Source organism: Gigantopelta aegis, chromosome 12 (assembly GCF_016097555.1).
Source record: "Gigantopelta aegis isolate Gae_Host chromosome 12, Gae_host_genome, whole genome shotgun sequence".
Lineage (NCBI taxonomy): Eukaryota > Metazoa > Mollusca > Gastropoda > Neomphalida > Peltospiridae > Gigantopelta > Gigantopelta aegis.
The window spans coordinates 3,157,082-3,176,279 of NC_054710.1; the positions used below are offsets into that span (position 1 = coordinate 3,157,082).

At 36.2% G+C, this 19,198-nt stretch overlaps 1 protein-coding gene across 1 annotated transcript in view; it reads right to left on the reverse strand.

Annotated features, from left to right (window-relative positions):
• LOC121386571 (serine-rich adhesin for platelets-like) overlaps positions 1 to 19,198 on the reverse strand; it is a 66,395-nt gene that overhangs the window by 9,413 nt on the left and 37,784 nt on the right. Inside the window, exons 17-23 of the mRNA XM_041517521.1 lie at positions 17,970 to 18,121; positions 16,310 to 16,434; positions 14,281 to 14,436; positions 13,446 to 13,632; positions 8,254 to 8,444; positions 6,208 to 6,432; positions 2,193 to 2,307 (exon numbers count right to left, since the gene is read on the reverse strand). Of these exons, the coding sequence (XP_041373455.1) occupies positions 2,193 to 2,307; positions 6,208 to 6,432; positions 8,254 to 8,444; positions 13,446 to 13,632; positions 14,281 to 14,436; positions 16,310 to 16,434; positions 17,970 to 18,121 (1,151 nt within the window). The remainder of the gene's footprint in view (positions 1 to 2,192; positions 2,308 to 6,207; positions 6,433 to 8,253; positions 8,445 to 13,445; positions 13,633 to 14,280; positions 14,437 to 16,309; positions 16,435 to 17,969; positions 18,122 to 19,198) is intronic.

Genomic DNA, 19,198 nt, shown 5'->3' on the forward strand with positions numbered 1-19,198 from the left:
ACTAAATACATATCTTGTACTTTGTTTTCTTTATTCTTCTTGTCTCCCTGTTCTAATCTATATACAAATATTTATACTTTGACAGGTTAAATATACAATAGTTTTATATTCGTCTACACTAAATACATATCTTGTACTTTGTTTTCTTTATTCTTCTTGTCTCCCTGTTCTAATCTATATACAAATATTTATACTTTGACAGGTTAAATATACAATAGTTTTATATTCGTCTACACTAAATACATATCTTGTACTTTGTTTTATTTATTCTTCTTGTCTCCCTGTTCTAATCTATATACAAATATTTATACTTTGACAGGTTAAATATACAATAGTTTTATATTCGTCAACACTAAATACATATCTTGTACTTTGTTTTCTTTATTCGTCTTGTCTCCCTGTTCTAATCTATATACAAATATTTATACTTTGACAGGTTAAATATACAATTGTTTTATATTCGTCAACACTAAATACATATCTTGTACTTTGTTTTCTTTATTCTTCTTGTCTCCCTGTTCTAATCTATATACAAATATTTATACTTTGACAGGTTAAATATACAATAGTTTTATATTCGTCAACACTAAATACATATCTTGTACTTTGTTTTATTTATTCTTCTTGTCTCCCTGTTCTAATCTATATACAAATATTTATACTTTGACAGGTTAAATATACAATTGTTTTATATTCGTCAACACTAAATACATATCTTGTACTTTGTTTTCTTTATTCTTCTTGTCTCCCTGTTCTAATCTATATACAAATATTTATACTTTGACAGGTTAAATATACAATAGTTTTATATTCGTCTACACTAAATACATATCTTGTACTTTGTTTTCTTTATTCTTCTTGTCTCCCTGTTCTAATCTATATACAAATATTTATACTTTGACAGGTTAAATATACAATAGTTTTATATTCGTCTACACTAAATACATATCTTGTACTTTGTTTTATTTATTCTTCTTGTCTCCCTGTTCTAATCTATATACAAATATTTATACTTTGACAGGTTAAATATACAATAGTTTTATATTCGTCAACACTAAATACATATCTTGTACTTTGTTTTCTTTATTCGTCTTGTCTCCCTGTTCTAATCTATATACAAATATTTATACTTTGACAGGTTAAATATACAATAGTTTTATATTCGTCTACACTAAATACATATCTTGTACTTTGTTTTCTTTATTCTTCTTGTCTCCCTGTTCTAATCTATATACAAATATTTATACTTTGACAGGTTAAATATACAATAGTTTTATATTCGTCAACACTAAATACATATCTTGTACTTTGTTTTCTTTATTCTTCTTGTCTCCCTGTTCTAATCTATATACAAATATTTATACTTTGACAGGTTAAATATACAATAGTTTTATATTCGTCTACACTAAATACATATCTTGTACTTTGTTTTCTTTATTCTTCTTGTCTCCCTGTTCTAATCTATATACAAATATTTATACTTTGACAGGTTAAATATACAATAGTTTTATATTCGTCTACACTAAATACATATCTTGTACTTTGTATGTTGACCAGTTAATATTTATACTTTGACAGGTTAAATATACAATAGTTTTATATTCGTCAACACTAAATGCATATCTTGTACTTTGTATGTTGACCAGTTAATATTTATACTTTGACAGGTTAAATATACAATAGTTTTATATTCTTCAACACTAAATACATATCTTGTACTTTGTATGTCGACCAGTTAATATTTATACTTTGACAGGTTAAATATACAATAGTTTTATATTCGTCAACACTAAATGCATATCTTGTACTTTGTATGTCGACCAGTTAATATTTATACTTTGACAGGTTAAATATACAATAGTTTTATATTCGTCAACACTAAATGCATATCTTGTACTTTGTATGTTGACCAGTTAATATTTCAACTGTAAAATGTAGAGAAAGGTCTTTATATAGGCTATGCCTGTTGACCAATCCCATCTATTAATATAAACAGAAAACAATATTGTTTAAATTAAATCTATTAAACTCACGTACCCTTTTACACAAAGTCTAAATGAAATATTAACTATTTAAAACTTTCAAACTCACATTTCCTTAGTACACAAAGTGTATTTTAAATATTAACCATTAAACCATCAAACTCACATTTCCCTCTTACACACAGTCTAGCTGAAGTATTGTTAACTCACTATTACTTGTTGTCCACGACGTAGCTGACTGCGCCGGGTCACACACAAGACAGGCGTCGTTGATGTTGGTGCTGTGTGCAGTGTAGCACTGTCCCTCTATCAGACATGACGAATCCTACAAAACGATAGACATATATAACTGATACTCCAATTAGTTAACTACTGATGCTCCAGTAAAATATCGGTATCAGTGCTGCTTAATGCACAATCGTATCAAGTACAAAATAACCCCTATCCCTAACCAGTGGTATCAAGTAAAAAATAAACCCTATCCCTAACCAGTGGTATCAAGTACAAAATAAACCCTATCCCTAACTAGTGGTATCAAGTACAAAATAAACCCTATCCCTAACCAGTGGTATCAAGTACAAAATAACCCCTATCCCTAACCAGTGGTATCAAGTACAAAATAAACTCTATCCCTAACCAGTGGTATCAAGTACAAAATAACCCCGATCCCTAACCAGTGGTATCAAGCACAAAATAACCCCTATCCCTAATCAGTGGTATCAAGTACAAAATAAACCCTATCCCTAACCAGTGGTATCAAGTACAAAATAAACTCTATCCCTAACCAGTGGTATCAAGTACAAAATAACCCCTATCCCTAACCAGTGGTATCAAGCACAAAATAACCCCTATCCCTAACCAGTGGTATCAAGTACAAAATAAACCCTATCCCTAACCAGTGGTATCAAGTACAAAATAAACCCTATCCCTAACCAGTGGTATCAAGTACAAAATAAACTCTATCCCTAACCAGTGGTATCAAGCACAAAATAACCCCTATCCCTAACCAGTGGTATCAAGTACAAAATAAACCCTATCCCTAACCAGTAGTATTAAGTATAAAATCGATGGGTATGAAAATAAGCCCTATCCCCAGCCAGTAGTATGAAGTATAAAATCGATGGGTATGAAGATAAACCCTATCCCCAACCAGTAGTATGAAGTATAAAATCGATGGGTATGAAAATAAACCCTATCCCCAACCAGTAGTATGAAGTATAAAATCGATGGGTATGAAAATAAACCCTATCCCTAACCAGTAGTATGAAGTATAAAATCGATGGGTATGAAAATAAACCCTATCCCCAGCCAGTAGTATGAAGTATAAAATCGATGGGTATGAAAATAAACCCTATCCCCAGCCAGTAGTATGAAGTATAAAATCGATGGGTATGAAAATAAACCCTATCCCTAACCAGTAGTATGAAGTATAAAATCGATGGGTATGAAAATAAACCCTATCCCCAGCCAGTAGTATGAAGTATAAAATCGATGGGTATGAAAATAAACCCTATCCCCAGCCAGTAGTATGAAGTATAAAATCGATGGGTATGAAAATAAACCCTATCCCCAGCCAGTAGTATGAAGTGTAAAATCGATGGGTATGAAAATAAACCCTATCCCTAACCAGTGGTATCAAGTACAAAATAAACTCTATCCCTAACCAGTGGTATCAAGTACAAAATAACCCCGATCCCTAACCAGTGGTATCAAGCACAAAATAACCCCTATCCCTAATCAGTGGTATCATGTACAAAATAAACCCTATCCCTAACCAGTGGTATCAAGTACAAAATAAACTCTATCCCTAACCAGTGGTATCAAGTACAAAATAACCCCTATCCCTAACCAGTGGTATCAAGCACAAAATAACCCCTATCCCTAACCAGTGGTATCAAGTACAAAATAAACCCTATCCCTAACCAGTGGTATCAAGTACAAAATAAACCCTATCCCTAACCAGTGGTATCAAGTACAAAATAAACTCTATCCCTAACCAGTGGTATCAAGCACAAAATAACCCCTATCCCTAACCAGTGGTATCAAGTACAAAATAAACCCTATCCCTAACCAGTAGTATTAAGTATAAAATCGATGGGTATGAAAATAAGCCCTATCCCCAGCCAGTAGTATGAAGTATAAAATCGATGGGTATGAAGATAAACCCTATCCCCAACCAGTAGTATGAAGTATAAAATCGATGGGTATGAAAATAAACCCTATCCCCAACCAGTAGTATGAAGTATAAAATCGATGGGTATGAAAATAAACCCTATCCCTAACCAGTAGTATGAAGTATAAAATCGATGGGTATGAAAATAAACCCTATCCCCAGCCAGTAGTATGAAGTATAAAATCGATGGGTATGAAAATAAACCCTATCCCCAGCCAGTAGTATGAAGTATAAAATCGATGGGTATGAAAATAAACCCTATCCCCAACCAGTAGTATGAAGTATAAAATCGATGGGTATGAAAATAAACCCTATCCCCAGCCAGTAGTATGAAGTATAAAATCGATGGGTATGAAAATAAACCCTATCCCCAGCCAGTAGTATGAAGTATAAAATCGATGGGTATGAAAATAAACCCTATCCCCAGCCAGTAGTATGAAGTGTAAAATCGATGGGTATGAAAATAAACCCTATCCCTAACCAGTAGTATGAAGTATAAAATCGATGGGTATGAAAATAAACCTTATCCCCAGCCAGTAGTATGAAGTATAAAATCGATGGGTATCATGATAAACCCTATCCCTAACCAGTAGTATGAAGTATAAAATCGATGGGTATGAAACTAAACCCTATCCCTTACCAGTAGTATGAAGTATAAAATCGATGGGTATGAAAATAAACTCTATCCCTAACCAGTAGTATGAAGTATAAAATCGATGGGTATGAAAAAAACCCTATCCCTAACCAGTAGTATGAAGTACGAAATCGATGGGTAAATCTGCACTTAACAATAAACCAGATACAAATAATTACGCCAATTTATTTACTTCGGTGTAGTCAAGTCATTCTGTCAGTTTATTTACTTTTGTGTAGTCAAGTAATTCTGCCAGTTTATTTACGTTTGTGTAGTCAAGTAATTCTGTCAGTTTATTTACTTCGGTGTAGTCAAGTAATTCTGTCAGTTTATTTACTTTTATATAGTCAAGTAATTCTGCCAGTGTATTTACTTTTATATAGTCAAGTAATTCTGTCAGTTTATTTACTTTTATATAGTCAAGTAATTCTGCCAGTTTATTTACTTTTATATAGTCAAGTCATCAAGCCAGAGTGTAAACTGTTTATTCAGTTAATCCTGCCAGTTTATTTAATTATATTATGTGTATCCAAGTCATCCTGCCAGAATGTGTATTTTTACGTACAGACCTTGATTGGATATAACTCTGAATGACAAAACAGTTATACGTGATCCAGACTGCATCTCTGCATGCAGTGAAATGGAAGCGGACGAAACAGTGGTTAATTCCATGAATCTCTGTCTAGTGCCTCGTCTACAGAAAGACGCCACTACCAAGGAGATCTTTTACTGGACATTACATTTTGTGATCGTCACAAAGAGGACTGACACTACCAGACCAGTTTACTAAATCAAAACTAGCACAGGACAGAGCTCATTGAAATAAATACAGCTGTAATAACATGCACTTATGGATCATTGTCAAAACAGTGATGATATCAGGTGTTCGCGAAACTTTAGCATATGCTGCCCCACCAGTGGCACCCGTCCAACTTACTGCCACCACAGCTATTCAGTCCAACTTACTGCCACCACAGCTATCCAGTCCAACTTACTGCCACCACAGCTATCCAGTCCAGCTTACTGCCACCACAGCTATCAAGTCCAACTTACTGCCACCACAGCTATCCCGTCAAACTTACTGCCACCACAGCTATCCAGTCAAACTTACTGCCACCACAGCTATCCCGTCAAACTTACTGCCACCACAGCTATCACGTCAAACTTAGTGCCACCACAGCTATCCCGTCAAACTTACTGCCACCACAGGTATCCAGTCCAACTTACTGACACCGCAGCTATCCAGTCCAACTTACTGCCACCACAGCTATCCAGTCCAACTTACTGCCACCACAGCTATCCAATCCAACTTACTGCCACCACAGCTATCAAGTCCAACTTACTGCCACCACAGCTATCCACTAACCTTGATTGGACATAAAGCCTGACTGATAGAATGTGTATTTTTATGTACAAACCTTGATTGGACATAAAGGCTGAGTGCCACTGAAGGAACACTGCAGACAAACAGAGTTATATGCTAGGAACAAGGCTTCTTCACTACTCTGTGATATTCCGTCATTACTGACAGAAACGGAAACACTCTCAACTCTGGGCAGTGGACACATCACTTCATAGAGACTGCGATACACCGCTGGCACTGTCTCCTGTCTGCCTTCAGACGTGTATCCACTTGCTGACACCTGTGTAATTATATAAAACATGAAATAATGAAGGAAATGTTTTATTTAACGACGCACTCAACACATTTTATTTATATGGCGTCGGACATATGGTTAAGGACCACACAGATATTGAGGGAGGAAACCCGCTGTCGCCACTTCATGGGCTACTCTTTTTGATTAGCAACAAGGGATCTTGTATATGCACTATCCCATAGACAGGATTGCACATACCAAAGCCTTTGATGTACCAGTCGTGGTGCACTGGCAGGAGCGAGAAATAGCCCAATGGGCCCACTGACGGGGATTGATTCCAAACCGACGCTAGCGCTTTACCACTGGGCTACGTCTCGCCCCATGAAGTTAATCCATCTATCAATGTGAGAGCCAGATATACGAGTTGTAATTAAAGGCGCAGACCCTAGTTTCAGCCAGGGAAAATGGACACCATGTTCAGTTAATCTACAAACCTGCAACACATTTGAATAAAGTTACAACAGAGTGAAACAAGAGTGTGTGAGGTTGACATGGTGAAACACCCTGAACAACTGACTAAACTCGACCCCATAATCGTTACTTCTCAGAGGCACGTGCATTTTATAAAATATGAAAAATAGATTTTGTGATATTAAAAAACACCAGGATGACCAGAAATATTTCGGATGTAAGGAAATAGATAATCTAAACAATAAAATCTAAGTAAAGTATGATTTCAATTATCAAGGACGACTCTAATAGTTTTAAACTATAGCGTAGTATTTAAAAATTAGGATATGTTACTTTAACGCAAATCCCTTGGTTTTTTTGTGTAAGTGTAATACATGCGAGTAACAGTGCAATCATTACAGCAGCTAAGACCCAGACATTACATCATATTTTGTTTAACCATTCAACTGAAATGAAAAATGAAAATCCATTACCATATTTGATGTGTGTGCAGTTTATTAATGTGTAGTTTACACAATTACTAATATGATTTCGAGGTCAGTCCATATCAACTGGATGCAGAGCAGTTTCAACCATTGGTGGAGGGTGATTATAAAACTATCAGATTTAAGTGGTGAAACATTTGAAGAAACATACTAAATGATCTGAGGATTAGCTTTCATGCATGCATAGTGTGTAGTGAAAATATCAAAGAATGTGGTACGTGCTACCCTGTTAAAAAAGTAGCCAATGAGGCAGCAGCATACAGGTTCTTCTGTAACACACATATATTACAGTTTGTCTTGTTTAACAACAACACTAGAGCATACTGATTCATGAATCATCAGCTATTGAATGTCAAACATTTTGTAATTCTCACACATCTCTACATATTTCCGTTAGCAGCAACGGATCGTTTATATGCACTCTTCCACAGACAGGACATCACATACCAAGCATTTGGTGGGGCACTGGATGCGATGGGGAAAACCCAACAAATGTATTGAGACGCCCTATTGTTTTTACCTCTCATAAAAGGACTGTTAAGGCCCACTAGGTTATCTTTCTTTATTATTTAACATTTAGTGAAATATCTTAAAATATCACTGAAATAAAAGAGTTATCAGTCACTCAATGACGATAACACGGTTTAGAGTAAAACTTTCACTATTTCACTCTAAAATGTATTATCGTCACTGTAGAAAGTGTTATCTTCACTGTAAGAAAGCCGGAACGATTTTGCTGCTGGCATTTTAAAAATAAATGTAAATTGCCAATCTCGTGAAGTTTGCAATCATATCACACTCGTCTCGCAAGCGCGACTCGTGAGATATGATTGCAAACTTCACTCGATAAGATATAAATCATATTTGACAAAAAACATGAAATATCCTCTATATATTGGTTGCAGTGTACCTGGATTGACTGAAAATGACAAGTTAGTCGAGAACTGTTGAAGAAGTTGTCTCCCTTGATGAGGGTGGTGTTGCAGAGTTGAGTATCCATCTGACACGTGATGAGGTTCTCGTCAGCCAGCAGGGTCGGCTTCGTTGATGACGGGAGAGAGCAGTCAGAGCCAGTGTAACCAGCGTTACAGGAACATGTTCCTGGAAAATACATTGTCCACTGAGACTACTAATACATTGTCCACAGAGACTACTAATACATTGTCCACAGAGACTACTAGTACATTGTCCACAGAGACTACTAATACATTGTCCACAGAGACTACCAATACATTGTCCACAGAGACTACTAGTACTACAGAGACTACATACATTGTCCACAGAGACTACACCAGAGACTACCAATACATTGTCCACAGAGACTACCAATACATTGTCCACAGAGACTACTAGTACATTGTCCACAGAGACTACTAATACATTGTCCACAGAGACTACCAATACATTGTCCACAAAGACTACCAATACATTGTCCACAGAGACTACCAATACATTGTCCACAGAGACTACTAATACATTGTCCACAGAGACTACCAATACATTGTCCACAGAGACTACTAGTACATTGTCCACAGACTACTAATACATTGTCCACAGAGACTACTAATACATTGTCCACAGAGACTACTAGTATTCTTAATAATGCGCATGATCAATTACAAGCCAGTTTAGTTCGGCCTCGGTGGTGCAGTGGTTAAGCCATTGGACTACAGGCTGGTAGGTACAGGGTTCGCAGCCTGGTACCGGCTCCCACCCGAAAGCAAATTTTAATGACTCAATGGGTAGATGTAAGCTCACTAAACCCTCTTCTCTCTCACTAACCACTAACGACTAATAACTAACTCACTGTCCTGGACAAACAGTCCCGATAGCTGAGGTGTGTGCACAGGACAGCGTGCTTGAACCTTAATTGGATATAAACAAGGAAATAAGTTGAAATGAAATTAAAGTTTGTCCATTAAGAGAACAATAGACATATTGGTCACATATTCCATGTTTGTTCAATTTCTATAGAAGACATTTATCATGTGATTTTTTAATAAGAGAACAATCAACAAAATATTGACGAGTGTATTGATGTGTGATCAAAATACGTCGAGAATGGTCATTCAGGTTACCCATATAAAAAAAGTCGAGAATGGTCATTCAGGTTACCCATATAAAAAAAGTCGACAATGGTACTTCGTTTTTCACAAAATTAAAACTCCAGTACATAAATTTTGATCAACTGAGTGTTGTTTAGAAACACGTACGGTATCAGTACTGTGAGAACAGTGGTATGAATGAATAATAAAATATCACTGTGTCCGTGAAGGAATTTTATAGTAATAATGGAAATATAAAATATGCCGTAACCTATATGTAACTGGATGTTTTAAACTACATTTAGTATACAGATACTATTTTAAATCACTATTCACATAGTTGTATTCTGTCAGGGCACATCTGTGCAGGCTTTCTGGGTGTATACTACCAATCCCATAGACGACAATAGTAACATGTGGCTAAAACTCCTACCTGTAACGTATCAATCGACATAAACGCCACGGATATAAATATTACCACACCTCACCCTTAAAGTGAATCACAAAAAAGTGGGTGTCAAGCTGCTCATTTCTGAGATAACGGGTAGCGTCTATGACTACCCTAGTTCCGCACAAAATTTGAGTACTTTCTTTTACAGGTACCCCATACATGTTCCAAGCACAAGGCTACTTGACACAGTGGTACTAGAGGAAATAAAATTGCATACTTTTTTAGCCCAGATGAAACTAATTTTTTTTACAACCAACACACTCACATTTATAACCAATCACAAGACTTGTGGTGTTCACTTCTCTATCAAAAGTTGGGTGCACCTCGAACTTTGACCCAGCCGGAAGTTATTTGGTTTAGTACTACCTATACTGATAACATACATTTTTCAAAAAGTGTCCAACTAAGTTTTTATGACAACCAAGACCTGGTGTATTCTGACATAAACTGACAACCTCACTGAAACTGTTGTTTCTACAGTTCAACCTAATATAATGTACACCTCATAAGGCATATATATTGCATACTGTTTTGTACAAATGCAATATGTCATATGAAACAACAAAATGTTTTAAAATAACACCCCTGAAGATATTTACTGTCAGTTGGGCGTGTGTACTCAGGTATATATGTGGAGACAAAAAAAGATAGAGTACCTCTACCCTTTTAAAGAATTCCATTAAAACACATGCACTTGACTGTAGGGTCTCCACGAGTCCAAAATCCGAGTACTCGCCACTTAAACTAGATGATGAGCAGACTTAAGGAATAAAGTAAAATATAGGACTCAAGGTACTCGAGGGTCAAACTCGACCCGGACCAGAGTACTCGCCACTTAAACCAGATGATGAGCAGACTTAAGGAATAAAGTAAAATATAGGACTCGAGTACTCGAGGGTCAAACTCGACCCAGACCAGAGTACTCGCCACTTAAACTAGATGATGATGAGACTAAGGAATAAAGTAAAATAGCATTATGCATCTTAATTGCAGCGCTGAACATGGATACCAAATCATGCTATTGTATTGCATTTAGAAACCGCTTGATATGTTCAGTGTTGTGAAGGACGGACGGCCAGTTTAAAAAGAGAAACTAGCGCATGATCATATCATTATTGTGTAACTTATATCGCTGATTATCTGCTGCTGAAATTATTGTCCGTTGTATTATAGTTAATTATTATATTCCACCTTGTACGGATACTCGAGTCCTGTGAACGGACTCGAGTCTTGCTAGACTCGACCCGTGCCCAAGTACTCGAGTACTCGTGGATACCCTACTTGACTGACCCCTAGATTATGAAGGTCTTAACAAACACAAGAAAGAATTATTAGTATTAAAAAAAAATACACTGTTTGAGGAAGGGAAAATCAACATGACTGTCCTGAACATTACAGTTGGGAGGAAATCCTGTATGCTGCGTGTGGGTGTCTTCAATTTACCATATGTGGGAATTTCAAATCCATCGGCCATGCTGATTTTCATAATGAACCATCAAAAACATTGGGAGCCACCCATATTCCTGACTATATTTTATTTGTAGCCTACTGTAGTTGGAGCTTTTAATATTTGTGATATCTGGAATTATCATCCAGCTTTCACACATTTATTTTTGATTAATTACTGAAAAAAACTATTTTTAAATGACATAATTACCCGAACATCTATTTTATTGCATTATTTTCTAATCCAGATCAATACAATATGTATATTGGATGTATTCCTACAATCAGTAATCCAGCATTTTATTTAGCTAGTAACATTGGGTAATACAGCTTTAACAATAAAATAAATTATCAACTTACTCCAAGGCAGATAATCAAATCTAAAACAAAATTGGTTCTGAATCCAGTATAAACCTAAAATGGTCTTCATGAGAGCAAACTAAGTGATTATTAAAAAAAATATTTGATCTGGAGATCTAAAGGTATGTTTAACAAGCTTATTGTTATGTATAACTAAGAACAGAAGGCACAATAGTGACAACAAATTTAATTATGTCTTTGGTGAAGTTTTTCTTTAAATTTATTTTAAATTTTGCATAAAACTACAAATTTGTCTAAAATATAACTTAGCACCCTATAAATATGTCAAAATGACAATAAAAATCAAGTTCTTTACAAATTTGAGTTTTCAGAATTTCATACATGAAAAATTAACTATGTTAATGGAAACTAAAGACATTAACCCACTATTGACACATGCTATTTTTAATATAAAAATAAATTGGTATTAAACTCTTAATTCAGGTTGCCTATATATAACACCATATTTAAGAGCAGTTGTGTATGGCAAGTCAAATACCATGTAAAAAGAAATTATTGAAATATTTACAGTATGAATTATAGGCCAAAACCAACTTTTCCTCAGTGCTAACTTTGATTCAAACTCCATTCAGAGCCATGTACAGTGATTAGTGTCAAGGTCAAGGACATTGTGAACTTGCATGGTCGACTGATGGATAATTAATCAACCAGTATAGTTTAATAAAATAAAATGACAAAATCATAATATGTTTTTTATTATGCACTGAATATGTGCTATAGGGTGTATACTACCAAATCAAATCCCATAGACGACAATAGTAACACAAGTGGCTAAACTCCTACCTGCAGCGTATCTCAATCGACATAAACGCCACGGATATAAATACTACAACCCCTCACCCTTAAAGTGAATCAGAAAAAAATGGGGTCAAGCTGCTCATTTCTGAGATAACAGGTAGCGTCTATTACTACACTAGTTCCGCACAAAATTCGAGTACTTTTTTTAACAGATACTCCATACATGTTTCAAGCACAAGGCTACCTGACACAGTGGTACTAGATGAAATAAAATTGCATACGTTTTTTGCCCAGATGAAACTATTTTTTTTTACAACCAACACACTCACATTTATCACCAATCACAGGACTTGCGGTGTTCACTTCTCTATCAAACGTTCGGTGCATCTCGAACTTTGACCCAGCCGGACGTTATTTGGTTTAGTACTACCTTATGTGTTTTTTTTGCTTTCTTTGTTTTTCTGGGCTTGGGATGTGTCATTGTTTCTGTGTTCTCCTGATCAAAAGCTTTGTGATATTAAAAGAAAAGATACTATTACCAGAGAACAGAAGACTTCATTCCCTTTATCTGAACAACTAACATTCACAAATAATGTTAAAGGGTCTTTGTTTGTTTGTAATTATGACTGGAACAAGGGATCTTCATATTCCACCCGATGGTTGGTCGTAATAAACCCTAAACCCTAAAGAGATGTTCGTGGGTTTCCTCATATATCCCTTTTATAACATATAAGTTACCAGGTGGGGTTTTTGTGGTTACCTGTACATGGTTTATTCATTGCTCATTTCGATGGATGTGTACAGTAACCCAGGGTTCGACAAATCCACCAGCCCTCGGTCCTGGCTAGTGGGAGTTTGGTATGGGTTAGTGGAAATGATCAAATGTATTACTATAATGCATAGGGCACTAGCCGAAGTGTTTGTGAGGACTATTGACTTTCTCACAAATTGTCAATCACTGACCAACCTTATTCACATGTTTCATGATTTCTAAAGATAACTGTTATAATGATATTTTTTTACTGAAGAGTTTACACTAACCTTGGCCACATGTGCCATGGCCGCTACAGTCCTCAGGACACAGCAGTTTGATGACGATTGGTAATGTCGGTGGACCTGTAGAATTAGGTGCGAGATTCCACGATTCTGTGTTTCGCACGACGACAGACAAGCATCGCTTCTGAAAGTCGGCAAGAGCAGACTTGGTCCAGTCGGTGTCGTCAGTTAGCTAGATTAATGAGAAAATTGATATGATACGGGATAAAAATATTTAATAAATATCTAACCTGCATACTCTTTCATCTTACAATGAGAAGAATGGAAAAGCTTATGATGTATACGAAGTATGTCCAGTATATACAATACTATGTAGGATATATGATTAGTATGAAGCACACGGAACTTGTCTTATGTAATAAAATATAATATATCTGGTCTAAGGGCATATAATTAAATTTCCATTACATTCATTGAAATATAACGTCATCCCATTGGTCCAGACGTAGCAACGAGAGTTTGTTCAATTCTCGATGAACGTAAAAATTACGTCGTCAGGGAACGTCATATCTGATGACGTCATATTATATGTGCAAGATGTCTTATTGAGCGTTATTTTTTATGGACCAAAATAATTCAAAATAAAGTATGAAGTTTTAGTGTTATTATTGGCAAGTATGATTCAAATTTAATTATAAGTATTGTCATAAGTATTCATCTGAGTATGAAAAATAAAGTCATCTGCAAACTATGTTAGAACGGCTTCTCCGATTCACTCAGTTTGCAGATGATTTTTTTGGGGTTCATACCCCGATGAACGTAAAAGAAATAACAGAGAATCCTTAATTATATATGTAATTATCAACTGAATTGCACTCACCAGGATGTCGGTGACACAGTTGTGAATCTCATCTGCGAAGTTGTCGATAACAAAAGTGGCACAAGCATCATATCCCAGCGACGATCTTACTTTCGTCGTGCACAGCTCTGTGGCATTGGCTTCTGTCAAACCACTGGCTGTAGGCCATGTTGCATTCTGACAAGGGAAACACAATATATTATCATTTACACGTCAGGTCAGGTAATAGGTTTTAACGTGCACATTCAGAACAAGCTGCTGTAGCACACGCCTGTCATGGCGGTGGGAGAGGATGTCACCCGCGCTGATTGGTGGCGGGCGAGGGCTGGTTTTGGTGCTATTGAATTTGCATATGTCCCGTACGATTAAAGTCAAACAGAAAATGTTACGTAATTTCTTGAAGAAAATTTTGACGCACAATTTCAAAATTGAAAATGGAGTTAATTGGTTGATCTGACTTAGTTGATCAAAAGGTAGCTCATTGCTGGAACCTTGGTTGATTTGACTTAGTTGATCGAAAGGTAGCTCCTTGCTGGAACCTTTTGGGATTGGATAGAGTGTGCCCGTATTCTTTTGTCCTACCCAAGTGCAAGTGCGTATCAGGGAGTCAGTTTTCCTTTTCCTGGCTCTCTATAGAACGTAGTGCAGAGATGTTCGGCCATTAAAGGTAGTTCAGATGTATTGTTATCATTAGTCAACACACCATGTGTGATAGTGATGTATTTTATATGCGTGCTACTTAATTATGTGCTTATGTTGTACCAACAACACACAGGAAATTTAACATAACATAAACAAAGAATACTTAGATTGTTACACAACATGACATGGGTTACGTACCTGAACAGTTCTGGCAGTAATCCATTCTTATTCATGTGTATTTTGTTTAAAAATCCTAACTCTGCTCGACAGTTCAATTTATTATCCATTATTATTCTAACCAACATAGGACATTTCTCATTAAAACAATGTATTAGTTCTTCCAGAAGTAGTTTCTCTTATTGTTTACCAGTATATAAAATACCTCCACAAAAATCAACAAAAACATTTTAAATTTATAACATATTAACAAAGAGTTGTGTAATGTTATTCTTAGAGATTCCAGATACTTATTTATTTATATATTTACTTCTTCATTTATTTATATATTTACTTATTTATTTATTTATATATTTACTTATTCATTTATTTATTTATGCTTTTCAGTGCAACACACATTTAACACAGAGACAAATATTTTTTTTCTTTGACCTTACAAATATGGATGATAATGAGACAAACGGTGAAACCACAGTATTTCTATTTCGGTATGGGACTACCTGTCTGTAGCGCTATCTTGGTATTAACCAAGCCTGAGGTACACGGAATCTTTATTCATAGGTATACATGCTCCCATTTTTGTAGGCGGGCAGACTGGACTTTTCCCGAATTAATGAAAATGCCTGAATCTGGTTAACAATATTTATTCATAATATCATAATTCACTACTGCCAAACAGCTATAAAAGTTTCAAACGAATTACTACGTATTTTTACATGGATTACAACTCATTTTGCTGGTAGAACGATGGAAATACATGGTAAAAAGACCTCAGGTTACAACATTTTGCCAGAATATCTCTATCGTTTTTGCCTGAATATGAGGATTCCCTCACCACCGTCTCGTATACAATTTTATGCCCTTATTCATTTATCTTATCTATTTATTTCACTTATTTGTTTGTTTAATCTTTCTCCATTGCTTTCCTGTTATTGTCATGAGACAGGTCAGCCTTGGAGACACAGGATATACAATCGAGATGAGCACTGAGAAGTGCTATTGTCATGGACAGCTTAGAAAACCGATTAGTTAGACGACTCGTCGATCCGATTGAAGTCTGATTCATAATACTCAAATACATCGATTTACTAGAATACTGCATGGTAACTTAAACAACTAACATTCAGTTAATTGAAGTCTGGATCATACTCGAATACACCAGTTATTTCTCTCTTAGTGTGTTTTTGACATCGATGTACTAGAATACTGCACTGTAACTTAAGCAACTCACATTCAGTTGATTGAAGTCTGGATCATACTCGAATACACCAGTTATTTCTCTCTTAGTGCGACCCACGACTTGGTGCTGACTCTTGATATAATCCTTTACCAATCTGTCCGTGATATCTACAGCATCTGCTCAAACAACATACACAATACATTAGTCTATCAGTAATACATGTATCTACAGCTCAAGGAACAAATTGAGTGTCTTGGTCTACATTAACACTTGTAGTGGACCTACTTTTCCCTGGATTGTTCATCTTTCCTGGACTGTCTGCAGAAGGACTGTCCCTTACAAGACTGGCTTAAACTTGCACAAGCCCCAATATCCCCCCCCCCCCCCCCCCCACCAAAACACCAACAACCCAGAAAAAAAAGACAGCACACACATTTACAGACAGCTGTGATGGCATTTAATCATGAAGAATCAGTGTTAAACCAGTGGTGGTATCAGGTGTTAGTGAAAGGTGAGCACATTCTGCCCTAACATGATCACAGGCTAATGCTGTGATGTCCATTCTTTTCATATGAGCTATGTCAAATATGTACAATAGTTACACCAAAAAGATGCTTTACATCACAATAGTGTATACATATACATATCATCAGACATCATTTTAGTCAGTCATATCTGGAATTACCCTCTAAATGTCTGCCATAAAACGTTTGCAAAGCGTTAATGAGACTTTGAGTGTCATAACCCTGGTTTCAAGGGCGTTTGCATTCACTGTATTCAGTTGACTTGGTCTCATATATTTTAGTCAGTATTCATAACAGCCTATTCAACACTTGTCGATATTTGTGATAAAATGACACTGACTAGTAAGAACTGTCAATAATACCAGCAGTCGAATTTTGAAATTACGAGAAAATAAACTTGAGGAAGGTAAATTTTATATTTATCTGGATAAATATGCAATTTGAGGACATTTCAAGAGTATTTTCTCAAATTCAAGCACTTTTCGCGGGTTTTGACAAATTCAATAGGTTTTCATTATGACCACTCAAATTCAAGCATTTTTCAAACCTGTATGAATTCTGCCTGTTGCTTGCAAATAATTTCTGATTTCGAAATCATTTACTGTTTGCAAATCATACGCTCTTACTGTATTTGACCAGAAATAAGCCCAGAGGGCGAAGACAACTCATTATGAGCTTAGAATGGGATGGGCTTATTCCCAGATAAGGGACCAGTTATGTTATAATTACTTAACACTGCTGTTTATTTGCATCGAAAATAGTCAATGAGAATAAGGTATTTGGTTACAAGCCAATTTGATCAAACTGTGCACAACAAGTGATTTGAGAAATAGACATTAGTTTTATTTAGAAAATAATGTTGTACATTGTTAGACTGCAGAATCTCACTGGTGGTAATAAATGTTGTTGCATTTGTGTATAATTGTTTGTTACAGTGCTTCTGCAGGAGGTATGACTTTAAGCAAACTAGCATTTTCGTTTTATTAGCGATAAGGGGACGAGGTGGAGGGAGCTTATTTACGAATAAGGGCCTAATTTCTTAAATGGCATGCAAACGGAAGGGGCTTATTCAAAGACATGGGGCTAATTTCTGGTCAAATACTCTACAGGTCAGGTACCCTACATATGACTGCATATCGTTGCACATCCTATGTATCTGTAGGCTATTTGAAATTCATTATAATTACCACCATAAACAGCGATTGAACAGGGATCAATATCGGCAAAGAAACTGCAGGTCTTGGGCAGCGTGGATTCGGTGTAACACTGACAAAAGATTTGAGGCGAGATGTCGCTGGTTCCTCTGTATCCCGAGTACTGACTGTCACTGGCAAACACTCTAAAACACAACATCATTCACAATACACTTCCCTGTGCGATCAGCTACATATGGCAATTATTAAATTGAAATGAACTGGAATAAATATTTAATGACACCCCAGCACGAGAAATACATCGTCTGCTGGGAACGTTTGACCAACATCAATACAGATGTTTAAATATTACCAATAAAACACAGAATAAACAGCTGTGAAAGGGACAAATGTTTAAATATTACCAATAAAACACAGAATAAACAGCTGTGGAAGAGACAAATGTTTGAAAAGGACCAATAAACAAGTATAAACAGTTGTGAATGACTGACAGCCACAGACAGGATAGCACATACCACGGCCTTTGATATGCCAGTCGTGGTGCACTGGCTGGAACGAGAAACAAACCGACCACACATCAGACAAGCACTTTACCACTGGGTTACATATAATGATCCTCACCAGACACACAGTGTGGGGGCGGGACGTAGCCAAGTGGTAAAGCGCTCGCTTGGTCGATTTGGGTTCGATCCCCGTCAGTGGGCCCATTGAGCTATTTCTCGTTCAAGCCAATGCACCACGACTGGTATATCAAAGGCCGTGGTATGTGCTACTCTTTTCGATTAGCAGGAAGGGATCTTTTATATGCACCATCCCACAGACAGGATAACACATACCACGGCTTTTGATATACCTGTCGTGGTGCACTGGCTAGAGCCAGAAATAGCCCAATGGACCCACCGACAGGGATCAATCAAGCGAACACTTTACCACTGGGCTACGTCCCGCCTCATATGAGAGAGAGAGGCATCACAGATATAGAAAATGAATGAATGAATGGATGTTTAACGACACCCCAGCACGAAAAATATATCGGCTATTGGGTGTCAAACTATGGTAATGCAAACAAAGTGATGATCAACATCAATATAAAAATTCAAGACTCAAACAAAACCACAGTGTAAAGAACTGTGCAAAAATACAAATATCACAGATAGATACTGACTTTTACTTCAAGTTTCAATTTTGTGCTGTATTGGCCATTCTCAAAGAGAATGTTACACCCCTGCACCACGGTGAGGTAGATATAGAAAATGACACAA